At 44.1% G+C, this 22,077-nt stretch overlaps 1 protein-coding gene across 5 annotated transcripts in view; it reads right to left on the bottom strand.

Annotated features, from left to right (window-relative positions):
- The window catches only part of hectd1 (HECT domain containing 1), a 28,881-nt gene that overhangs the window by 5,627 nt on the left and 1,177 nt on the right, over positions 1 to 22,077 (bottom strand). For 2 of the 5 annotated variants that reach the window (XM_064927850.1, XM_064927853.1), the window contains exons 2-29: positions 20,907 to 21,190; positions 20,389 to 20,623; positions 19,692 to 19,919; positions 19,201 to 19,482; positions 18,388 to 18,658; positions 17,947 to 18,023; positions 17,317 to 17,415; positions 15,806 to 15,920; positions 14,792 to 14,966; positions 13,097 to 13,235; positions 12,730 to 12,900; positions 12,323 to 12,545; positions 11,825 to 12,088; positions 11,481 to 11,557; positions 10,979 to 11,113; positions 10,362 to 10,508; positions 9,978 to 10,072; positions 9,783 to 9,888; positions 9,523 to 9,657; positions 9,173 to 9,312; positions 8,736 to 9,059; positions 8,449 to 8,615; positions 5,499 to 5,675; positions 2,645 to 3,457; positions 1,539 to 1,760; positions 1,110 to 1,291; positions 663 to 819; positions 99 to 321 (exon numbers count right to left, since the gene is read on the bottom strand). In XM_064927850.1, coding sequence (XP_064783922.1) covers positions 99 to 321; positions 663 to 819; positions 1,110 to 1,291; positions 1,539 to 1,760; positions 2,645 to 3,457; positions 5,499 to 5,675; positions 8,449 to 8,615; positions 8,736 to 9,059; positions 9,173 to 9,312; positions 9,523 to 9,657; positions 9,783 to 9,888; positions 9,978 to 10,072; positions 10,362 to 10,508; positions 10,979 to 11,113; positions 11,481 to 11,557; positions 11,825 to 12,088; positions 12,323 to 12,545; positions 12,730 to 12,900; positions 13,097 to 13,235; positions 14,792 to 14,966; positions 15,806 to 15,920; positions 17,317 to 17,415; positions 17,947 to 18,023; positions 18,388 to 18,658; positions 19,201 to 19,482; positions 19,692 to 19,919; positions 20,389 to 20,623; positions 20,907 to 21,046 — 5,519 coding nt within the window. In that variant the 5' untranslated portion in view covers positions 21,047 to 21,190. The remainder of the gene's footprint in view (positions 1 to 98; positions 322 to 662; positions 820 to 1,109; positions 1,292 to 1,538; positions 1,761 to 2,644; positions 3,458 to 5,498; positions 5,676 to 8,448; positions 8,616 to 8,735; positions 9,060 to 9,172; positions 9,313 to 9,522; positions 9,658 to 9,782; positions 9,889 to 9,977; positions 10,073 to 10,361; positions 10,509 to 10,978; positions 11,114 to 11,480; positions 11,558 to 11,824; positions 12,089 to 12,322; positions 12,546 to 12,729; positions 12,901 to 13,096; positions 13,236 to 14,791; positions 14,967 to 15,805; positions 15,921 to 17,316; positions 17,416 to 17,946; positions 18,024 to 18,387; positions 18,659 to 19,200; positions 19,483 to 19,691; positions 19,920 to 20,388; positions 20,624 to 20,906; positions 21,191 to 22,077) is intronic. The other 3 variants (XM_064927851.1, XM_064927854.1, XM_064927852.1) reach the window with 2 other exon arrangements.

Here is a 22,077-nt window from a genome sequence, read left to right as displayed (position 1 = left end):
AAAACATCATGAAGAAAGGAGATCAAAAGGCTATTTTTAGATTAGGTTTCACCACAGAATCACGAGGTAAAGCTAAAACAACCACCATTCAGACTTACGTATATGTGGGTTCCCAGATCCGGCGCAGTTTATCTGACTTGACACTCCCGCTGCAGGAGAGCTGCAGGAGCTTCTGGACATAGTAAAAGATAGTACCCTTGTAGTTGGAGAGAGGTAGTTCAACTTCTCGGGTGGTTCCAAGCCCTGCCACTTTGAGGATGAGGGCAAGGTGGGGGGAGGGGGGACACTCAACCTCCTCCTGGACTTCAGAGCGAGGTGTACCTGTAAGGACAAGGACAGACATGAAGAAGAAAAAAAAAAACTCACCACTGTGCTCTAGAGTTCAACTGAACTATGTCTGAAAGACTTCCCATTTGTCTAGTAACCATGTACAAAACCAAGTCCATCCACAGTCATACATATTGAACTGAATACTGGTGGTGTCGTGTGTTTACCTAGGATAGGATAAAGCAATCCTTCTCACCCCCCCCCCCCCCTTAAATGATTTAGATGCACTATTGTAAAGTGGCTGTTCCACTGGATGTCAGAAGGTGAATTCACCAATTTGTAAGTCGCTCTGGATAAGAGCGTCTGCTAAATGACTTAAATGTAAATGTGTTTACCTGGGGGAGGGATCTCCAGGTCGGTGGTCTGCTGGACGTTGGTCCGGCCTGGTCTGGGGTCGAACGCCGGGACTAAAGCAGAGAACTGGCGTTTGAGGACAAAGTCATCGTCCCAGGTTCTACGCCGACCCCCTTTGGTTTCATACTCTTCCTCTTCCTGTTAAAACAGGACATGAACAACCGCCATCAGCTCTTTGGGAGTGGTAGACAAGGTACTACACCCAACACAAACATGCAACACCAATATTAGACATCTACAGGACAAAGAAACATTTATAAAAACCAAACACTAACAAAAATTGCATACATTAACAAATCTCACACTTCACAATCCACAGAATTTACAGACAAATTTAAGGGAGGTTCAGGCAACTATTTTTAAAAAGGGAGTACAAGCATGCAAATCGACAAGTACACTATATGAAGAGAAACTGCAACAAATTTTACCCTATTAAAATGAATGTGGAAACCAAGGTTTACCCTGGACCGTACCAAAACTTCCTCATACTCTTGGTCTTCCTGATTGTCATCCTCGTTCTCATCATCATCATCATCATCTGGCTCTGGCAGATCCTCTTCATCATCTAACTCGGCCAATAGCGTGTTAGCGCGACAGCTGTCCAGGAAGTCTGCAGGGAGAGGACTCAAGTGTGAGATCTCACTAGAAAAAAACTGATCATCATATGCACTTTCCGAGAAAGTGCTAGCCAAATGTATGAGGAGTCAAGATGTGTCAAATGTTAACATGGATGTTAGGCATTAGAAACACATTAAATGTTGAAGAAGCTGAGGAGTAGTTTAGGAGGAGAAAAGAGATTTATAATAATATGTATATAACATAGGAATAATAATAATAGTAAGTCTAGTATAGCCTACCATAGAGGGAGAACTCAGCTTCCTGACCAGTGTCGCTCTCACTAGACGTAGAGGTCAGGCTGGTGGTCAGAGTGTTACTGAGCAACTGGCCAACCGACAAACCTGTGGTTGCCGTGGCTACATTATTGCTGCTGGTTACTATGGATGTGGACATTGTAACAGTTGAGGTGGTGCCAGTGGTTGTGAGGTTAGGAAAGCTCTGTGCACCCATGAGAGGAGAAGCTGCAAACAAACAAAAACCAAAAATGCGATTAGTTTCCAAACAGAAAAAGAAGCAGGTATTATTTTGACTGGTTCCAGTTCAAACTGAATGCTGGTTGTTCTTCTACCACGACACATGCTGGTTGTTGTTCTGCCACTACACATGCTGGTTGTTCTTCTACCACTACACATGCTTGTCACATTCAAGCCTCAGTCAGCATCTTCTGACCACTGGAAGTCATGTTGAGTAAATAAAATGTCAACATTATAAAATGATCCACTGCTCACTATTTCTATAGCTCTATTTAAGGATGACAAAAAAATGGAAATGAAATACATTTTAGTAATGCACTGTCAGCAAAGTTTGTTTTTTTTACGTTAGATTCTCCTTGGTTTAACGAAATAGCTTAATATTAGAGCGAAGACAAACAAAAACACATCAGCACAAAAGCAACACCACTCTTATTTGTGAAGCCAGTAGTTATTCTTGTCTAGATGAGTGACTGTTTTGATCCTTCCCTTTGTGTGGTGATCAGATTAGTAATCAAATTATCAATTTTGAGCACAACGTAAAACATTTTGCATATTTTTGCGACGTGTGCATTCACAGTACTTGTTCAAACATTACATGTGTCCTTGCAATGTAAAATTGACAACTACTCCAGGTTGTAAACATTTTATAATTTATTATTGTACTAGCTGCAGCTATACTCAAATTTTATGTCAGTGTGACCAAATCTCAAACCCAAGTTAGAAGGCTCCTTCTACAAGTCATGCCAATCATGTCCAATAGCCAGCTGGACAGTGGTCCCTTTATGTGCACTGAAGGCTGAGGAGAACTGAAGGCTGAGGGCTGTGTATCCCATGCATTCCTGGCCTGCAGACAGTAGAGGCTGAATACTCACTTGCAGTGCTCATGACGTTTCGTCCCAGTGTGTTGGTGTTGTTGTCGCTGCTGCTGCGACTCAGGTTCATGTTGTTGGTGGCATTGGTGCGGGACATGTTGGGAGCCCTTCTCACAAACGATTCCATGAGGCTGGCCTCCCGTGACGACAGGTTGGGCACGCTGGCGCTGGAGCTCATGGGAGCGCTGGCCGCCAGCAGAGAGCTAACGGACAGACGGGCGCTGGCCGCAGAACATAGAGGCCTCTGGGAAGCCGTCTCCTTACTGGAGGACTCGGACACCGAGCTGACGTCAGGCGAGCTGACGCTGACTAGTGCCATGGAGATGGACGTGGCATCTACAGCCTCTGGCCTGTCCGCGCCCGCTTTCCGCTCGCCGCCCTCAGCAGTTAACGTGCTGGACACGCATCCAGCCTCAGATGACAGTACCACAATAGGCTCTTGGCCTTCTGCCCCGATGGTGCCACCACTGACCCCTAGGACCCCCCCCAGCAGGCTCTCGGCCCGGCGCTCTACCTTGGTGGAGCTGAGACTGATATCGCTGCTGCTGGCCACGCTACACACCGAGCTGCTACTGCCCTTCCGGCTTGAAGAGCTGGCCCCTGCAGCCGAGGAGGAGCCGCCCTTGTCCGGACAGTTATTTTTCACCAGGCTGCTCCAGGACTGCGCTGTGCCTGAAACAGTGGATGAGACAGGTTTGGGTGATGGCGCAGACTCAGGGTCGTACCCTGGCGCAAGCTTGAGGTCAAATTTTCCTTCAGCACCCATACGGTAAGAGTTTGAGCCACCAGCATCCCAGGTGACATCAATCCAGCCTGGAAAGGGATATGAATGTTGTGAGACCCAGCAGAGAGCAGACAGCAAGTCAAGACAGCAGCACGGCTTGACACTGGACCAGATACCTTTGTTTATGACAAATGACAGGTGGGCTGTATACAACTTCAGGCTAATTCAACAGCATGCCATTCTATGCAGCTATGCTGAAGCTGATAGTATATTTAGCATATTGCTGAATAGTTAAATCAATGGCAAGTCTAATAGAGATATTGGTTGTCTTAACAATACTGTATGGTCTAGTACTCTGGTCCAGGTGAAGCAATCAGATAGAAATCATGAGTTACAGAAAATGACAAGCAAAGTAGAATTTTGCAAATGCGAAGCTAAAAGCCACCTGAGAAAAAGGAACTGAAGAATATTTTTGTCAATCTAAATATAATATAGTTGCAATGGAGTGAGTCTATTCAGTGCCTGCAAATTGTGACATCAACATGCACTTAGTTGATTGATGGAGACAATTAGTCAAAAAGTATTTAAACACATGGCTACCCAGAGATCTAACAGATAGCTTCAAGTACGAAAAGGTTACCTGGTACGTTGGGGGAGAGGGGGAGGGTTGCACTTCAAATTAGATAAACTAATAACAAAAGGGTATAATGGTAGTGACAGTTGCAAGTTTAGTGAAATACGTAAAATGATCATGAGTGGTTTTAAAAGATGTTCGGGCATACAGAGAGATAGGTAACATGTGATGCTTTTCAGGCCCTTGTATTTAATAATGTGGCCGGAAAAGCAAGAGCCCAATATAATGCAGTCTAGTCACACAGCAGAGCAGTAGCACTGACTTAGATCAACCACTAGACTGCTCTGTAGTTAAAGTGCTCGTGAAGGTTATTATTTATTCTTCATTAACAAAGAATGGCCTTGTTTCCCGATTGGATTGGAGAAGAGTAAGTAATAGGCCTGGAGCGTGAGGTCAGAAGCAGAAGAGAAAGTAGGAAAGTAAACAGCCTTTATTGGGAAAGCCATGAAAAGAAAACACTGTCCCGTTTAGAACTGTGTAGTAGCACCGGCCACCGACCACCTGTACAATGTCTTGTAAAGACCTTGTTTCTGAAGTTACTGATCAGGGTTAAGGCACAGATGTTATGTAAGCGCAAACATTATATTAGGACATAATGAACAACTGCTAGTTGATTTCATTCAGACCAACTCGACCCTCAGTATTTAACATACAAAAGTGAGACGAGAGAGTTAGTAAAAAAGGAGATTTGGGTTAAAGGGCAATTCCGCCACTTTCAACCTCCTATTCATTATTTCCAGCACCATACCAGTGTCTACATATGTGAAAATGTCACGTTTCGATGCTCTGTAGTTAAAAAGGTCCTAAAAAATGCTTCTGTGATATCAAAGGGTAAGAATAAAAGTTTTTAAAAAGACAGTGTATTTCAAAACCTGCAATGAGTTTCAGGCCAGAAGGAGGGAATGTTATTGCCCCCACGTCACTATGAATCTCAGTGTTCGAAAATCACTTAAAATGTTCACATTTTAATTGGGTAGAACGTTTTAAAACTATATTTTTTCCAACAAAAATTAGAAATACACCGTTTTCACGTATGTAGACACTGGTATTGTGCTAGAGATAACAAAAACGAGGTTGAAAAGTGGTGGATTGCCCTTTAAGATGTACTAAAAGGCTCCTCAAAGCATGTAAATGCACTTGATGTTCACAATTTGTACAACAAAAACATGGTCTACCATATTTGTATCAATGACTCCATTGTTACTAGTTTTTGCACATCCTATGTTCAATATCCATAGTTACGCAGCCCGATTCCTCATGTGATGATGGGTGACATATGGGTTTATTCTGGGATAAAGCTCTGCATTATGTCCTGCTTTAGCAGTTTAAACATGCATCATCATGTCAGTCGACTAAGTCCCTTAAGAATATTTCTTAAACCCTTTTTTCAAAGAAAAACAAAAGCTTTCTATGCAAGCTGTGTGTGTGGGGGTTCAGTTCCACACACAGGGACATTATATTAGATGGTGTGGGCTTAGGTTGTAGTAGAGTTTTACCGTTATGGGCCTCCCCCGTCACCGTACCCTCTCCTGCTGGGTTGCCATCCTGGTCTCTCCACTTCCAGTCGATGCCCCGCACCACGCGCGCCCCTGGCACTATGTACTTCATCACCTGGGAGCGGAACAGACGCCTCTGCCTGCGGAGATTGGCCTCTGCCTCCTTCACTGCTTTACCTGTGGAGGGGAGAAGGAGACGGGTCAGATTGCTTGGAGTCATTAAAATCAAATGAATAATTATTCATAAACATACTACACTGAACAAAAATATATAGTGTTGGTATAATATATAAAGTGTTGGTCCCATGTTCCATGAGTGGAAATAAAATATCCCAGAAATGTTTCTTACTAACAAAAAGCTTATTTCTCTCAAACGTTGTGCACAAATGTGTTTACATCCCTGTTAGATGGATTATCTTGGAAAGCTGACTATCTGACAGGTGTGGCATGTCAAGAAGCTGATTAAAACAGCATGATCATTACGCAGTTCCACCTTGTGCTGTGGACAAAAAAGGCAACACATTTGCAGTTGTAACACAATGCCACAGATTTTTCATGTTGAGGGAGTGTGCAATTGGCATGCTGACTGCAGGAAAGTCCATCAGAGCTGTTGCCAGAGGATTCAATGTTTATTTCTCTACCATAAGCCGCCTCCATCATTTTAGAGAATTTAGCAGTACATCCAACCGGCCACACAACCGCAGACCACGTGTATGGCGGTGTGTGGATGAGCGGTTTGCTGATGTCAACATTCTGAACAGAGTGCCCCATGGTGGCGGTGGGGTTATGGTATGGACAGGCATAAGCTACAGACAACGAACCCAATTGCATTTTACCGATAGCAATTTCAATGCACCGTGACAAGATCCTGAGGCCCATTGTCATGCCATTCATCTGCCACCATCTCATGTTTCAGCATTATAATGCACAACCCCATGTCGTAAGGATCTGGACACAATTCCTGGAAGCTGAAAATATCCCAGGTTTTCCATGGCCTGCATTCTCACCAGACATGTTACCACCCATTGAGCATGTTTGGGATGCTCTGCATCGACGTGTACGACAGCATGTTCCAGTTCCCGCCAATATCCAGCAACTTCGCACAGAGTGGGACAACATTCCACAGGCCAAAATCAACAATCTGATCAACTCTATACAAAAGACATGTGTCACGCAACTTGAGGCAAATGGTGTTCACACCAGAAATGGACTGGTTCTGATCCAGGACCCCTACCTTTATTTTTTTTAAAGTTATCTGTGACCAACAAATTCATATCTGTATTCCCAGTCATGTGAAATCCATAGATTAGGGCCTAATGAATTTGTATCAATTGACTGAAGTCCTTATACGTACTCTAACTCAGTAAAATCAATGAAATTGTTGCATGTCGTGTATATAGTTTTTGTTTAGTAGACAACCAGTGTCGGCCTCAGCAAAAAGAGTGCTCCTCGCATACACACAGTGCCTTCAGAAAGTATTCACACTCCTCAACTTTATCCAAACGTTATTGTTACAGCCTGAATTTAAAATGGATTAAATGGAGATGTTCTGTCACTGGCCTACACACTATACTTTATGTCAAAGTGGAATTATGATCTTCAAACTTTTTACAAATGAATAAAAAAGCTGAAATGTCTCGTGTCAAAAAGTATTCAACCCCTTTTTTTATGGCAAGCCTAAATAAGTTCACAAGTAAAAATGTGTTTAACAAATCACATGTTATTTTTGAGCAACTACCTCATCTCTGTACCCCACACATGCAGACAATTGTAACGTCCCTCACTAGAGCAGTGAATTCAGATTCAACCACAAAGGCCACAGAATGTGTCATAATACCCATAAAACCTAGCAGTCAAACAGGGAAATGGTTTCAATCGTTTTCCCACCATTCATTTTCCCCATGGGAGGATTTTAGAAACACTAAAATAAGGGCCGTTTCATGTAGACTTACCCTGGCGTGACCTTTTGAAAACCATGTAAATCTCTTTAGGACAAGGTGATTTATCAATATAAAAAGGGGCTACTAAGTGGCGCAGCAGTCTAAGACAATGCATCTCAGTGCAAGAGGCGTCACTACTACAATACCTGGTTCCTAGTACGAATCCAACCTGTGATTGGGAGTCCCATAAGCAGGCGCACAATTGGCCCAGCGTTGTCCGGGTTTGGCCGTCATTGTAAATAAGAATTTGTTCTTAACTGACTTGCCTCGTTAATAAAAGGTTAAATTAAAATGAAAATATATTATTTGCCTATATTTACCCCAAAACAATTCTGTTGTGCAAGTTTTAAATTGACAAAACCTGTTCGCAAAAGACAGTCAGCAATAGATGTGCTGGAGCTTGCAGAGATTTGTAGTGTGCATGATGTTTAATCTGACGCTAATTAGCCATTTAGAATGAGTAAATCGAGCCAAATATATTGATAAAAGTCACCTTGTCCGAGAGGTTTAAATAGTTATCAAAACATCATGCCAGGGTAAGCCTACACAAAACACAGCCTCTATTTTAAGTGTTTCTAAAAATTCCCTATGGTGAAAATTTACAGTGGATAAACAATTGGAAGCCTTTCCTTGTTTGATGGGTAAAAATAATGAAAGCAGACATTGAATATCCCTTTGAACATGGTAAAGTTATTCATTACACTTATGGTATATCAATAAACCCAGTCACTACAAAGATACAGGCATCCCTTCTAACTCAGTTGCCGGAGAGGAAGGAAACCGCTCAGGGATTTCAGGCCAATGGTGACTTTAAAAGGGTCACAGAGTTTAATGGCTGTGATACGAGAAAAGTGAGGATGGATCAACAACATTGCTAAAATCATTAAGTGTTTTGACTGTTCCTTGACAGCACTAGTGCGAGCTCAGACCCCCAAAGAGCTAGCAGAAGTAGCAAGGAAAAACTCCCTAGATGGTAGAAACCTTGAGAGGACCCAGGTGCAGACTCTTACCTAGCTGGTCCTCACACACGCCGCTGACGGTGCCGTAGATCTCCAGGCCTGACAGAGACAGGTAGTGGGTCTGCCCACTGGCATTCTTCCCCATCTGCTTGATGCGGATGTGTCTCCAGCCCTGCTTCTCCTCTTTCGAAGGGTCCAGAGGCCAGGTGGCTGTGGACCTTCGACAGGACACAAACTCACAGTCAGAATCAGACTTACAGGTTTAGGGTCTTGAGTTTTTCCTGATGAGAGAGTCTCCTGCCCTATGGGCCATTCTGTCTGGGACAAGGCTTACTTACCCTGGCTCGTTGAGGCTGCAGTCATCCACGTGGGTGTACAGACTCATCCAGATCTGGCCGTCTTTGGACACCTGGAACACCCAGTTTCTGAGGGCAGAGCGGCCGTAGCCACGGGCATGGCGCAGGGTGTAGGCCGAGGGGATGACCCACAGGCCCAGGTCAATTGCGAACCACGCGTTCTTATCGTCGTTGGTGTGGCAGTTGAGGGCAGAGCTGTCCCGACTCAGGATGTCCTCCAGTCGGCCGTAGGGCAGGTTACGACCCTCAGAGGAGGTCACTACCACCAGGCCGTAGGCCGCTGGGTTCACCCACTCATAGGCAGTCCTGGAGACACAAAGGAAACACTAGATTAATACAAGGTTGTTTTTCTTATATTGGCTCATAAGCATTAAGCTCATTATCAGGTCTTCATACATAGACAATGGGAGGAGACTTACTTTGCATTGGTGCCAATCCAGTAAACTATTCCGTTCTCATCAAAGTCATGCTGGTGTCTGAATGTGAAGGTCTGTCCCTCTCTCAGTTTCCTGACGAAGATGAAGGAGGATCTGTCGAAGTCGTACCACTGCTTGGCCACCTGGAGGAGAGAGACAAGATTACGTGCATGTTTGAGATGGACTACATTGCAGTCGGAATGCACAGAATCACTGATCTTCAAATCACCTTGCATACTAAATAAGTTCTATTATGTGATCAAGACTAGCAATTCTGCCCCTCAACTTGCTCAAACTGATCCCCTCAAACACACCAAATGGCAGATAATGAGGATGAAAAAGGGTTGAAGTACCATCTTGAGGAGGTACTGCTCCAGAGACTCAACGGTGGCCAGGGGCTCCATCTTCAACATGCGCCCTGTGCGGTCGATCAGCGCCGTCTCCCCGGGGGCACGCTCCAGACGGAAACGCAACCTCCTTGTCAGGATCTAACACACGCACACAAAGAATGACGAATCCATTTTACTGACCCTAAGCAATAAACAGGGAGCTGGAACAAACAAACGACTGGTCACTAACACTAGTGTGAGGTGCGGCTGGAGGAGAGACTCACCTGCAGGTTATAGGTGGAGCCTGGGGTGTCATACAGATGCAGAGGTAGCCGCTCAATGGACTCCAGGACTGCTAGTAGTTTGCGGATTAAGGCAACTGCGGGTCGGCTGAATAAGTGGGACAAACCAGGAGATGAGCCACTAACACTTGTTTTTTTTACAAATCATTTATATTAAAGTCCAAATTATTAGATTACCTTTCATCATCTTCGTTTTCACTGAATGCAGTTTTAAATACATTTATCCTTTCCATTAATGGTTTACAATCATGTTTCATGTCAAGTTCCACACTCTGAAATAGAAAAGAAAAACAGGAATTGAGCAGGAGTTGGACTAACGACGCAAAATATTCAGATTCAGGAAGTTTTATTGTCCCAACATTGAGGAAGTTGGATGCCCAGACAGTGTTGAGAACAAGGCTAAGGAAGGAAGAGAAATCTGCAGATCAAATGGATTCCTATATAGTGCACTACTGTTACCCAAAGGGACCTGGTGAAAAGTAGTGTACTAAATTGGAAAAAGGGTACCATTTAGAACACATCCAAAATGCCTCAACCATCCATCGATCCCAACCTACTTACATTATTAAGGACTGTAAAAAGTGCTTGAACGAGGCCACTGCTGCACATTTCATATGGGGAGATGGTGTTTTCATCCTTGAGAACCACAATCAAGTTTTCCAGAGCCGTTTTCATCAGGTCTCTCCATGTGTTCTCTCCCTCGATACACTGCAACAGACAAAGCAGTACATTTAACTTTCACTGTGTCATCAAACCTGTCGCATATAGCTTCAGACGGAACAACCAAGAGAACAAAAACTCCATGTCAGAGTAAGTCAAATAAAAATCTACTCAATCTCATCATTGTAGCGATTTCACTGTAAAACTGTGCGAGTGTTCCAAGGCAATTCCCTCACCCCCGCCTGGTGGTATGCATAACGTTATCGGATTGTGATGAGGTTAGAGTTGATGTGCTTCTGTGTTAGTACCTGCCTGTTGGTATGCATAACGTTATCGGATTGTGATGAGGTTAGAGTTGATGTGCTTCTGTGTTAGTACCTGTCTGTTGGTATGCATAACGTTATCGGATTGTGATGAGGTTAGAGTTGATGTGCTTCTGTGTTAGTACCTGTCTGTTGGTATGCATAACGTTATCGGATTGTGATGAGGTTAGAGTTGATGTGCTTCTGTGTTAGTACCTGTCTGTTGGTATGCAGCTCCCAAGCAGACTCCAGCTGGGTGGCGATGTTTCTCAGGGTGACCACCACCCCCCTGGGCATGTTCTCCACTGCCTTGAAGTGGTCTTCATACAGGTCTCTGGCCACAGTCTTCACCTATATTTAGATTTGACATTTTAGCCATTTAGCAGACGCTCTTATCCAGAGACACTTACAAATCCAGTGCATTCAACTAAGGTAGGAAAAACAACCACATAGCAAAACACAGGAACAGACAGGGAGGAGATCTAGTCTCACTGGTAAGGAAAGACTGGAGGGTAACTACAGTATCATAGAACCTAAAATAATGATGACGGCTTAACAACTAGATGGATAATATGTCATGCGGTCTAAAGCAAAAAGACAATCTGTGTCCCTGTTAAAAGAGAAAGTTATCTTCTAAATTCAGGGAGAAGGAAGCTGGCTTTAGCAGACTGACACTGAACAGCAGACTGACGTCACTGCTAGAAAACAAAACATCCACCTTTTGTTTTGTTTTCTCCAATTTGGATTTGAGCTTCCTTCCTCTCTTTCCAGTCCAGCCGGTAACAAACTCTGACCCTGTACAACGCAAAACAAACAGAAAAGGAACTATTAGAAAGACAATCCCTATAGAATGCAAACCAGACTAAGAACTGGTGCACTTGATGGCTTTCCCCTGGCCATCACCACCTCCCCTCATTCTAGCAGAGGATATCCTTTACTATTGATTTACATTTTCCTTATTTAGAAATATGCATTTCTAAATTATTTACGAACACTTAATTACAGAATGAAATACAACATGAAATCTATGACCTATATGCACGGAAGTCCAAACCAACTGACCTAGTGACGTTTCAGCGGTGAACGAATGCTTGGTGCCCCTATTGGACTCGAACACGAAGCCGGGCAAGTCCTCCTTGAGGATGGTGGCCTGCTGCCCGTCAGAGTTGTGGATGGCGATCTCTCCCTCCTTCAGGCAGGTCAGGGACCAGTTCCCCACCGTCAGCTTGGTGGGACCCAGGGCAGACAGGATGGGCTGGCTAGCTGTCACAGGCTTCACTTGGCTACGGGCACGCTGCAGCTTCTCCAGAAACTCACTACGACTCTCTGGGTGGGAAAACAAGGATATGATGATGTCGTCATTAGCACATTAGACAAATTGGAACATGATGTTGGTTGTGAAATCTCCAGTATCATACGGTTATTCATTCATTTATAACTGCATGTACATAAGTGGAGGGAGCTCATACTGGCCTTATGTCCCAAAGGAGATGAAGAGGAATAAATAGCTAGTTGGGGGAAGATCAAGTCATAACAGTCCAGGTATGTAGCAAGGTCTACCTGAGCTGTCGGAGCCTCCCTCGGGGCTGCCGCTGGAATACATGGTGGCCAGCTTGCCGTCCAGGATGAAGCGGAACCATCCGTTGGAGCCGTTGGAGAGCTCCAGGGCTGCAGCGTCGCTCCAGATGTACAGGCAGTCCCTCCCCCTGATGACGGACCAGTCACGCCAGTGGTAGGGCTTCCCCTGCTGCACCTCTTTGGCTTCCTCCTGGGGCTCGTCCTCCTGGCAGGACAAAGAGAGACAAACATTTACATTTTAGTCATGAAGCAGACACTTATCCAGAGATAGACTTGAATGATACATTTATATAATAATACATTTGTAGAGTGCTTTTCATTAACATAGACATCAGAAAGCTCCATCCGTGCATCTTTGGTCTGACTGCAATGTGGTGTTCTTATTTCACCTTCTCTGGTTTGGACTCCTCCTCGTTCTCGTCGTCTGAAGTGGGTCCGGCCAGAGTGGACACCTTGTTGATGACGCCCAGCCTGGCCAGCTGGTCCAGGAAGACATCTCCTCCCTTGTCCACCAGGTCTCTGATGATCTGCAGGGCCAGCAGGTGACCGTCATCATCATCCTGTGGCGGAAGAGAGACACCGCAGTTAACTTAGCCTCCAGACACAAGCACTGTGGATGAAACCTGTTGCAACTAGAGAGCTTAACAGGCATCAGGTCAGTGGTGGACGGCGTTGTTAACAGTGGTGGGTCACACACACATCTAATCCAGCACAGTGGAACACACACAAGGGGATGGATGTCGTGTATTGCCTTACCTCCTGATCCAGCACGGTGGCGGTGATCTCCACTAGCACGGTGGGCAGGTTGTGACCGGTGTCAGAGTCACACACCTCCTTCAGCAGCACCTCACAGCTGTAGTGGATCATCTTCCTGATCAGAGCCAGGCTAGCTTTCCTGGTGGGGGGGGGGGGCATGTGTTAATGGCGTTGCATATATCCCTATTAAAAATGAAAATACATTCAGGCACTTAGTCATATAAATAGTATTATATACACTACTGTTCAAAAGTATGGGGTCACTTAGAAATGTCCTTGTTTTTTATCAAAAGCACATTTTTTGACCATTTAAAATAACATCAAATTGATCAGAAATACAGTGTAGACATTGTTAATGTTGTAAATGACTATTGCTGGAAACGGCAGATTTTTTATGTAGTATCTACAAAGGCCCATTATCAGCAACCATCACTCCTGTGTTCCAATGGCACATTGTGTTAGCTAATCCAAGTTTATCATTTTAAAAGGCTAATTGCTCTTTAGAAAACCCTTTTGCAATTATGTTAGCACAACTGAAAACTGTTGTTCTGATTAAAGAAGCAATAAAACTGGCCTTCTTTAGACTAATTGTGTATCTGGAGCATCAGCATTTGTGGGTTCAATTACAGGCTCAAAATGCCCAGAAACAAATAACTTTCTTCTGAAACTCATCAGTCTATTCTTGTTCTGAGAAATGAAGGCTATACCATGCGAGAAATTGCCAAGAAACCGAAGATCTCTGTGCTGGATTAGATGTGTGTGTGACCCACCACTGTTAACAACACCGTCCACCACTGACCTGATGCCTGTTAAGCTCTCTAGTTGCAACACTGTGTACTACTCCCTTCAAACGGGCTCTAACCAGAATGAAAAGAGGAGTGGGAGGCCCCAGTGCACAACTGAGCAAAAGGACAAGTACATTAGTGTCTAGTTTGAGAAACAGACACCTCACAAGTCCTCAACTGGTAGCTTCATTAAATAGTACCCAAAACACCAGTCTCAACATCAACAGTGAAGGGAGTAGTACACAGCATTGTACAAGATCTTCAGTTCTTTGTCTGGCCATTTTGAGCCTGTAATCGAACCCACAAATTCTGATGCTCCAAATACTCAACTAGTCTAAAGAAGGCCAGTTTTAATTCTTCTTTAATCAGCATAACCATTTTCAGCTGTGCTAACATAATTGCAAAAGGGTTTTCTAATGAACAATTAGCCTTTTAAAATTATAAACTTGAATTAGCTAACACATCAATGTGCTATTGGAGAACACAGGAGTGATGGTCACTGATAATGGCCTCTGTACGTATATGTAGATATTCGATCAAAATCAAAATCTGCCATTTCCAACTACAATAGTAATTTACAGCATTAACCATGTTTACACGGTATTTCTGATCAATTTGATGTTATTTTAAATGGACAATTTTTTTGCTTTTCTTTCAAAAACAAGGAAATTCCTAAGTGACCCCAAACTTTTGAACGGTAGTGTATATCTATGAGCTTATACAACTCATACAGTAACAAGAGCATTTTGTCTTGTGTGGGTGGGAGGGATAAGTATAACATGTGTTTGAGTCAATCATCCTAGTCATTGGTTACATTCTAATGATTTTATGTTGCATAGAACACATGGGTAACGTTACAGTACATTTACATGGACCTTGGGTCGATTACTCAAATGATTCTCAAAGTCACCTAATAGAAGGTAGCATGGTTTGCTGAAAGGTTTGTGCAAATACTGGTAGCAGTCTCTTCAAGTAGATTGGGGCCATCTCCGGGTCTCCTTTGGGTTCGCTGCCCTCCTCCTCCTCCTTGTTCGCATCTTTCTTCTTCTTGTCCTCTCCTTTGTTAACGGGGCACATCCAGTCTCCTACAGAACAGAACACAACAGGTTGTCACATAACCACTGTCCTTGTTTTCAGATAAAGAACATGATATGGGTCACTCATAACCACGTTTTTTTACTGGCAGTCGGATAACCCAGCTGCTATGTCCATTTGTTGCGGTGGTGGAAAATGTTCAAATGTCATACTTGAGTAAAAGTAAAGAAAACTTAACAGAAAATGACTCAAGCAAAAGTAACCCAGTAAAATACTAGTTGAGTAAAAGTATTGGGTTTTAAATATACTTAAGTATCAAAAGTAAATGTAATTGCTAAAATATACTTAAGTATCAAAAGCAAAACAAAGTATAAATCATTATATACTCTTTATATTAAGCAAACCAGAAGGCACCATTTTCCTTTTTTATTTACAGATAGCCAGGGGCAACACTTAGACATCATTTACAAATGAAGCATTTGTGTTTAGTGAGTCACTCAATCAATCAGAGGCAGTAGGGATGACCAGGGATTTTTTTTCTTCTTGGTAAGTATGTGAATTGGACCCTTGCCCTGCTAAGCATTTAAAATGTAACGAGTACTTTTGAGTGTCATGGAAAATATATTGAGTAAAAAGTACATTTTATTATTTAGGAATGTAGTGAAGTAAAAGTAGTCAAAAATATAAATACCAAAAAAAAAACTACATAAGTAGTACTTTAAAGTATTTATACTTCAGCACTTTAAACCACTGGTTTGTCGTTTGCTCGTTGACGTTTCTATGTGTATATGTAACTTCGAAATCATTTCCTCCTCAAGGACAATAAACATCAACCAATCAACTCAAAAATCATTGGAAGGTGTGATTATGTTCATATATTATAACTCACCAGGAGACTGGAGGATGGCTACAACCTCACTGTGGCCACGCTCCCTGGCTTTATCCAAGGGAGTTTTCCCATCTTCATCTCGAAGGTCAGGGTTGGCACCATGTCGCAGTAGAGTCTAGAGACACAAACAGCGATGTTTACTAAGGCAACATGCATAGGGTCGAACTGTACACTATTTACACAAAAGTATGTGGACCCCCTTCAAATTTGTGGATTTGGCTATTTCAGCCACACCCGTTGAGTACACAGCGATGCAATCTCCATAGACAAACATTGGCAGTAGAATGGCCTAACTGAAGAGCTCAGTGATGTTCAACGTGGCACCATCATAAGATGCCACCTTCCCAACAAGTCAGTTCTTCAAATTCCCAGTCAAATGTAAGTGCCGTTATTGTGAAATGGAAACGTCTAGGAACAACAACGGCTCAGCCGTGAAGTGGTAGGCCACACAAGCTCACAGAACGGGACCACCGAGTGCTAAAGTTTTTTTTGTCTGTCCTTGGTTGCAACACTCACTAATGAGTTCCAAGCTGCCTCTGGAAGCAATGTCAACACAATAACTGTTTGTCGGGAGCTTCACGAAATTGGTTTCCATGGCTGAGCAGCCACGCACAAGCCTAAGATCACCATGCGCAATGCCAGACGTGGGTAGGAGTTGTGTAAAGCTTGCAGCCATTGGACTCGGGAGCAGTGGAAATGCGTTCTCTGGAGTGATGAATCACGCTTCACCTTCTGGCAGTCCGACGGACTGGGTTTGGCGGATGCCAGGAGGACACTACCTGCCCCAATGCATAGTGCAAACTGTAACGTTTGGTGGAAGGTTAATGGTCTGGGGTTGTTTTTCATGGTTCGGTCTAAACCTCTTCGTTCCAGTGAAGGGAAACCTTAACGCTACAGCATACAATGACATTCTAGACAATTCTGTGCTTCCAATTTTGTGGCAATAGTTTGATGAAGGCCCTTTCCCGTTTCAGCATGACAATGCCCCTTCCCGTTTCAGCATGACAATGCCCCTATGCCCAAAGCGAGGTCATTACAGAAATGGTTTGTTGACATCGGTGTGAAAGAACTTGGTCTACACAAAGCCCTGACCTCAACCCCATCAAACACCTTTGGGATGAATTGAACTGTGACCCAGGCCTAAATCCGCAACACCAGTGCCCGACCTTAATAATCCTTCCCGCAGCAATGTTCCAACATCTAGTTGAAAGCCTTCCCAGAAGAGTGGAGACTCTTATAGCGGCAAAGGGGGACCAACTCCCTAATAATGTCCATGATTTGGAATGAGATGCTTGATGAGCATGTCTCCACATACTTTTGGTCATGTAGTGTATTTCCAAACAGCATATAGAGAAGGATGAGTGCGCACGCACCGTGATTTATTTACATTAATTTTAATCAACATAAACCAGCGCCCAACATTCCGGCTCCCGGGCCTTTGTCAAGGGATGTTGGTCAAAAACAGAGCATCAGAAGATATTTCCTATGAGGGTTAAAGAGAGCATAGCTACCTTTGCTACTTGAGGCCGCCCGAAACAGGCAGCGTAATGGAGGGAGGAGGACCTCTGACCTCTGTTGACATCAGCACCTCTCTCACACAGGAACTCAACCTGGGACACCAACCACAACAAACAGGGGTTATTCAACATGGACCAGGCAAAGGAACACTTTCAAAAACATTTTTGAAATAGAAAATAGAAATGTTTCTTATTAAAACAAGTCCACGCAGTCCTTCCTAGTCTATTTTCTTCTGTTTGGAGCCTAATGAATACAAGGTGTTTTGTAAGACAACGTGATAGACCTGGTTTCGAGGTGACAAACAAGCAATTATTAAACCAAACCCTAGTAGTCAGGCTCCATTAGGCCACATTATGGATACACAGCATTCATTCATGTTTATGCTGCTGTTTGTTGCTATGGACACCTTGAGAGCCTTGAGCACTTCCTGGTTGTGAACAGCTTTGTTCTTGCAGCTCAACAGGGAGGAGATACTGTCCTTAATTTCCTGGGCACAATGAGCCATTCTGTTCTGTTCCCATGCATAATGGCCACCATAATGTACAGGGTAAACTATTACAATTACCCTGTAAAGAGATGGAGGGATAAAGACTCAAGTCTAAAAATAACAGCTAACATCTTACCATTTCCTGTGTGCCAAACGCAGAGGCCCAGTTCAAAAGAGTCTGCCCAACGTCATCCATGAAATTCACTTCAAAAGCTGAAACAAGGGAATGATTTCGGGGAATTGACAAAGCGTGCACGCCATCATAAACATGATACATCTACCATTATACAAACAAAAGGCTGAAATTAATGAGGAAAAAGGGCACCATTCCACCTGATTGGACAAGCTTCCTCTGCCACAACCCCCTGTAGCCCCCAGACAGAAACACCACATGGTGTTAATAACAAAGGTATCTTTTGGTTATCACTACGGCAACATCCTCCAGGAACAATAAACAACCTGATATTTACATTTAGTTATTAAGAAGAGGAGGAAGAATAAAACATAGGATGTCAGCTTCCCAAATGGTGCCTTATTCCCTTTATAGTGCATAACCTTTGACCCTATATCCACCCACCCCCGGTGTCGATTGCGTCGATGAGCGCATCTGTGTCTTTGCTGCGGATACAATCGATGAGCTGTCGGTGGGAGCGCTCCCCGGAGCTGTCCAGCCGTCGCAGGCCCGGGATGCGTCCTGTTGTGCCAGCGGTGGATTTGGGCAGAGCCTTGCGGCCCTCGAACAGCAACACCAGCAGCAGATCCACCAGACGCATGGTGTCCAGAACACAGCGTTCATCCCCCTGCAGGGCACTCTCCATTGAGTCAGGCAGCGCAGAGCGCAGAAGATCCTACACACACAGGAAACACACAGGCACACACACACACAGGGAGGAGGCAAAACAAAAACACAGCTGTAAATTATTACCCCAATCCATTACTCTCCTACGCTAGCCATTCTCACTTCATCATAGCTCTCATTACAATACAGGGCTCGTTACTGAAATATTCTGAAACTGGATCCTTTCCAAGGTTGTTTGTTTGTTATTACCGTTAGCTTTTAAGATATTGCAGTTCATACATTAACATTGTGCCAATAAAATTGTTTTGGAATAAATTATTAATTCTTACTAATACAGAAATGTTTCCCAGAGGGCACACAACATCAAACACAGCTACCAATTTGGCAGCAAATCAAACTGCAATAATTTGTCAAGGCTAAGGACTTCATTTAAAAAGCATTCTAATAAAACTCCTCTCAGGGTGTAATGCCTTTGAGATTTGGGATGGTCCTTGAAGATTACATTTCAGAAAGGGTATATTGGACCCAATTTGTTTTGTAACTGTATATATATATTTTTTTTAAACAAGACCAATTGTATAATGTCCTTACATGAGTGACGAGGGGAGAACCTCTGCACAGGGTGGAGAGCAGGCTGACGATGGTGGACACCTGGTTGCTGAGTTTGGAATCAGCGACTGTGGGTTGGGCCCCAGTAGAGGTCCGGCCTGGCTTACTGGTGGAAGAGGGCCCTGAGACCGCGCCTCCTGCAGCAGCCATCCGGGACAGCAGCTCTTCTGTCAGCCCGTGCTTGGCCAGAGGTGCTGGGTCCACCCCTCGACGGGTGAAGCGGTCCGCCAGAGAGGCGAAGCAGCGCAGAGCCCCGTCAGACACCTGTGGATCAACAGGTTGCATTTTAAATCAATAGCAACGGAATCAACCAGACCTTTGAGCTTCTTTCCAATGATAATGGAGTCGATTTATATACTACTTTTCCAGAACATCAAAGTATTTATATGGTAAAGTGAAAACTCATCCATCTACCACCAATGTGTATGGATGCCTCCCCCCACCGATGACCCTTGAGTGGGTGTTCTATTCACCTGGTGGTCCTCGTGTTTGAGTAGGCTGGAGAGGGACTCCACGCAGGTCTCCAGAGAGGAGTCCTGGGGCTCCATCTTGCTGCACAGGCGAGACACCACAGCCATGGCGGAGTGAAGGGTGTCCTTATGGACCAGATGACCGCTGTCCCGGATGAAGCTAAGCACACAGTTCAGACCCCCAGCCTCAAACACTGCTCCAGACTCCCTGGTACAGATCAGCTCCAGCACCTGACAAATGACACCACAAACACAAGTTCAGCCAACAAAATAATACATTCATTATTGATTATTTACAACGTTATTTTATGGTGTGTGGTAAATCTCACTATGACCTGTACACAGCACCCGACTACTTTTGAGAGTGAGCATGTTCTCTATTATTCTACAACAAATATAAGCCCTTCCTCAAACATATATACATGTTGTGTACACTACAGATAGAGGAAACATGACCTGCATATTCAAGGCTTCATTTGCATCTTCTGATTTGAATAAAACGTCTCCGGTAAAAGGGAAAGAACGTTCTCTTACGTAAACAGTGAAAGGGAGCCTGAAGCCACCAGTTGATCACATGCAAAATGAAAAAGGCAAGGGGAATAATTCAATAATGTAGAACCAAAAACTAGATCTCCACACTGGTATGATGTTCCCTAACGGAGTCTTCGTCAGGAGCATTTTCGTAATAAAAAAAGCATACCTTGACACACTGCTCTGCCAGGTCTCTGCTGGTCCTGTTGTTGAGCTCCACCACCACCAGGCGGTTACACAGTGCCTTGATAGCCCCCTCCACGCCAACGATCCTGCGGGTGCATTCAGCCGACACGTCCAGGTAGTATGTGATGGCACGGGCAGTCACCTCCAGCACGTTGTCCGGAGCGCTCTCGTCCAGGAAGATCTTACACAGGGCTGGGAGGAAGGTGCGTGGGGGACACCTGGGAGAAGAGGACAGAGGATATTTTTTTTTTTTTATAAAACTTTTATTTATCCCATTAGAAGACCTCTTATGTACCTCTTGAATGACATGTAAACAAGCAGCTGTGCATGACTCAGTAATCACATAAAAGGAGTTGTTGTTTTGTCATTATACACAGTTTGTATAAGCACTGCATTGTCATACTGTTGAGGACAACAGCTTGGGATGTTTGAGAGCTGTTTATGAGCCCAACAGTTGACATTTGTGAGATCAACAGTTGAATGTGTGTGTCTGTGACTCACGTCTCGAAGCAGCGGTCCACATTGTCAGACATGAGCAGCAGCATGCAGAGCTGCTCCAGGGCAATCAGCTGCATGTCCCTCTCATCTCCCTGGCCCATCTGGAGCCACTCCAGCAAGGTGTCTGGGTCCACGTCCGCCATGATCACCCCCCTGCTACAGCTCCCTATCTGGCACCTAGCCCAATCACTGCTGTGGGCTGAGCTGGGGACTCATCCGCTGGATGGCGAAAACACTGATAGGTCCAATCAATGCTCCCTCCCGTGTGTCATGAAGTCCTCCTTCACCTGGGGGAGGAAAGGAGACAGAGGGAGGGATGGGAGAGAGAAGGTAGAAAGAGAGGGGTAGAGAAAGCAGGCATTTAGTTTAAATCATGGCTGCCTCAAATTTGCAGTTGCCAATGGGATTATGTTGGGTAAGTCAGAACAACAAAGGTGTGTAGCTAGTTTATGTGTAACAGCTGAAACAAGGTAATTGGTATAAATAACTAAACAACAACAACTGACTTTTCCTCTCAGGAAAATAAGTGGGGCACAAAACCTGTTCTTCGGCTTCTGTATGTAAAGTGGAGGTATCATCTCAACACAATGGTGAGATCAAATATTTTCAGTTGGGGGGTGGACTACACTGATTAACAGCAGAACTGTCTCCTTTGTTTGAGCCTGGATGGCTACAGGCTAGGGGCAGATCATCTTATCAACAGATTAATCACAAATTGACAGAGTGCTTGAGGTTTCTATGACTCTTGCAACCCAATAGGTTATATTGAGCTGTTGTGTAGGATTTAGGCCTAGGCTCCATTTCCTTTGAGATACAAACAGAAAGTCCAAAAAAGTATTGTAGGTAAGTAGAATTGATCCACCTTTCATTATTTACAGTCTGACAATAGAGACACTAATTAAGCCTATGTGCAGACATCTCTTCACTAAAGTGACATGCTCATCATTATTATAGTACCTAATGTCACAAATATCGCCATAAAGGACAGCAAATATGTTCAAGTCAGCAGTTCTTTAAAATAGGCCTATCTTGCTAGCTAGTTAGATCATGACTTGGTTCATTTTTACTGCCACTGCAGGCCAGCTAACGTTAGCTACACGACTAAGTTAGCTTGCTACTGTTAGCTACTGTAATTGACAAGCTACTGACGTTGCAGTTGTGACAGACAACCTAG

Source organism: Oncorhynchus masou, chromosome 21, assembly GCF_036934945.1.
Source record: "Oncorhynchus masou masou isolate Uvic2021 chromosome 21, UVic_Omas_1.1, whole genome shotgun sequence".
NCBI classification, from domain to species: Eukaryota; Metazoa; Chordata; class Actinopteri; order Salmoniformes; family Salmonidae; genus Oncorhynchus; species Oncorhynchus masou.
This window is presented reverse-complemented; position numbering and strand designations above follow the sequence as displayed.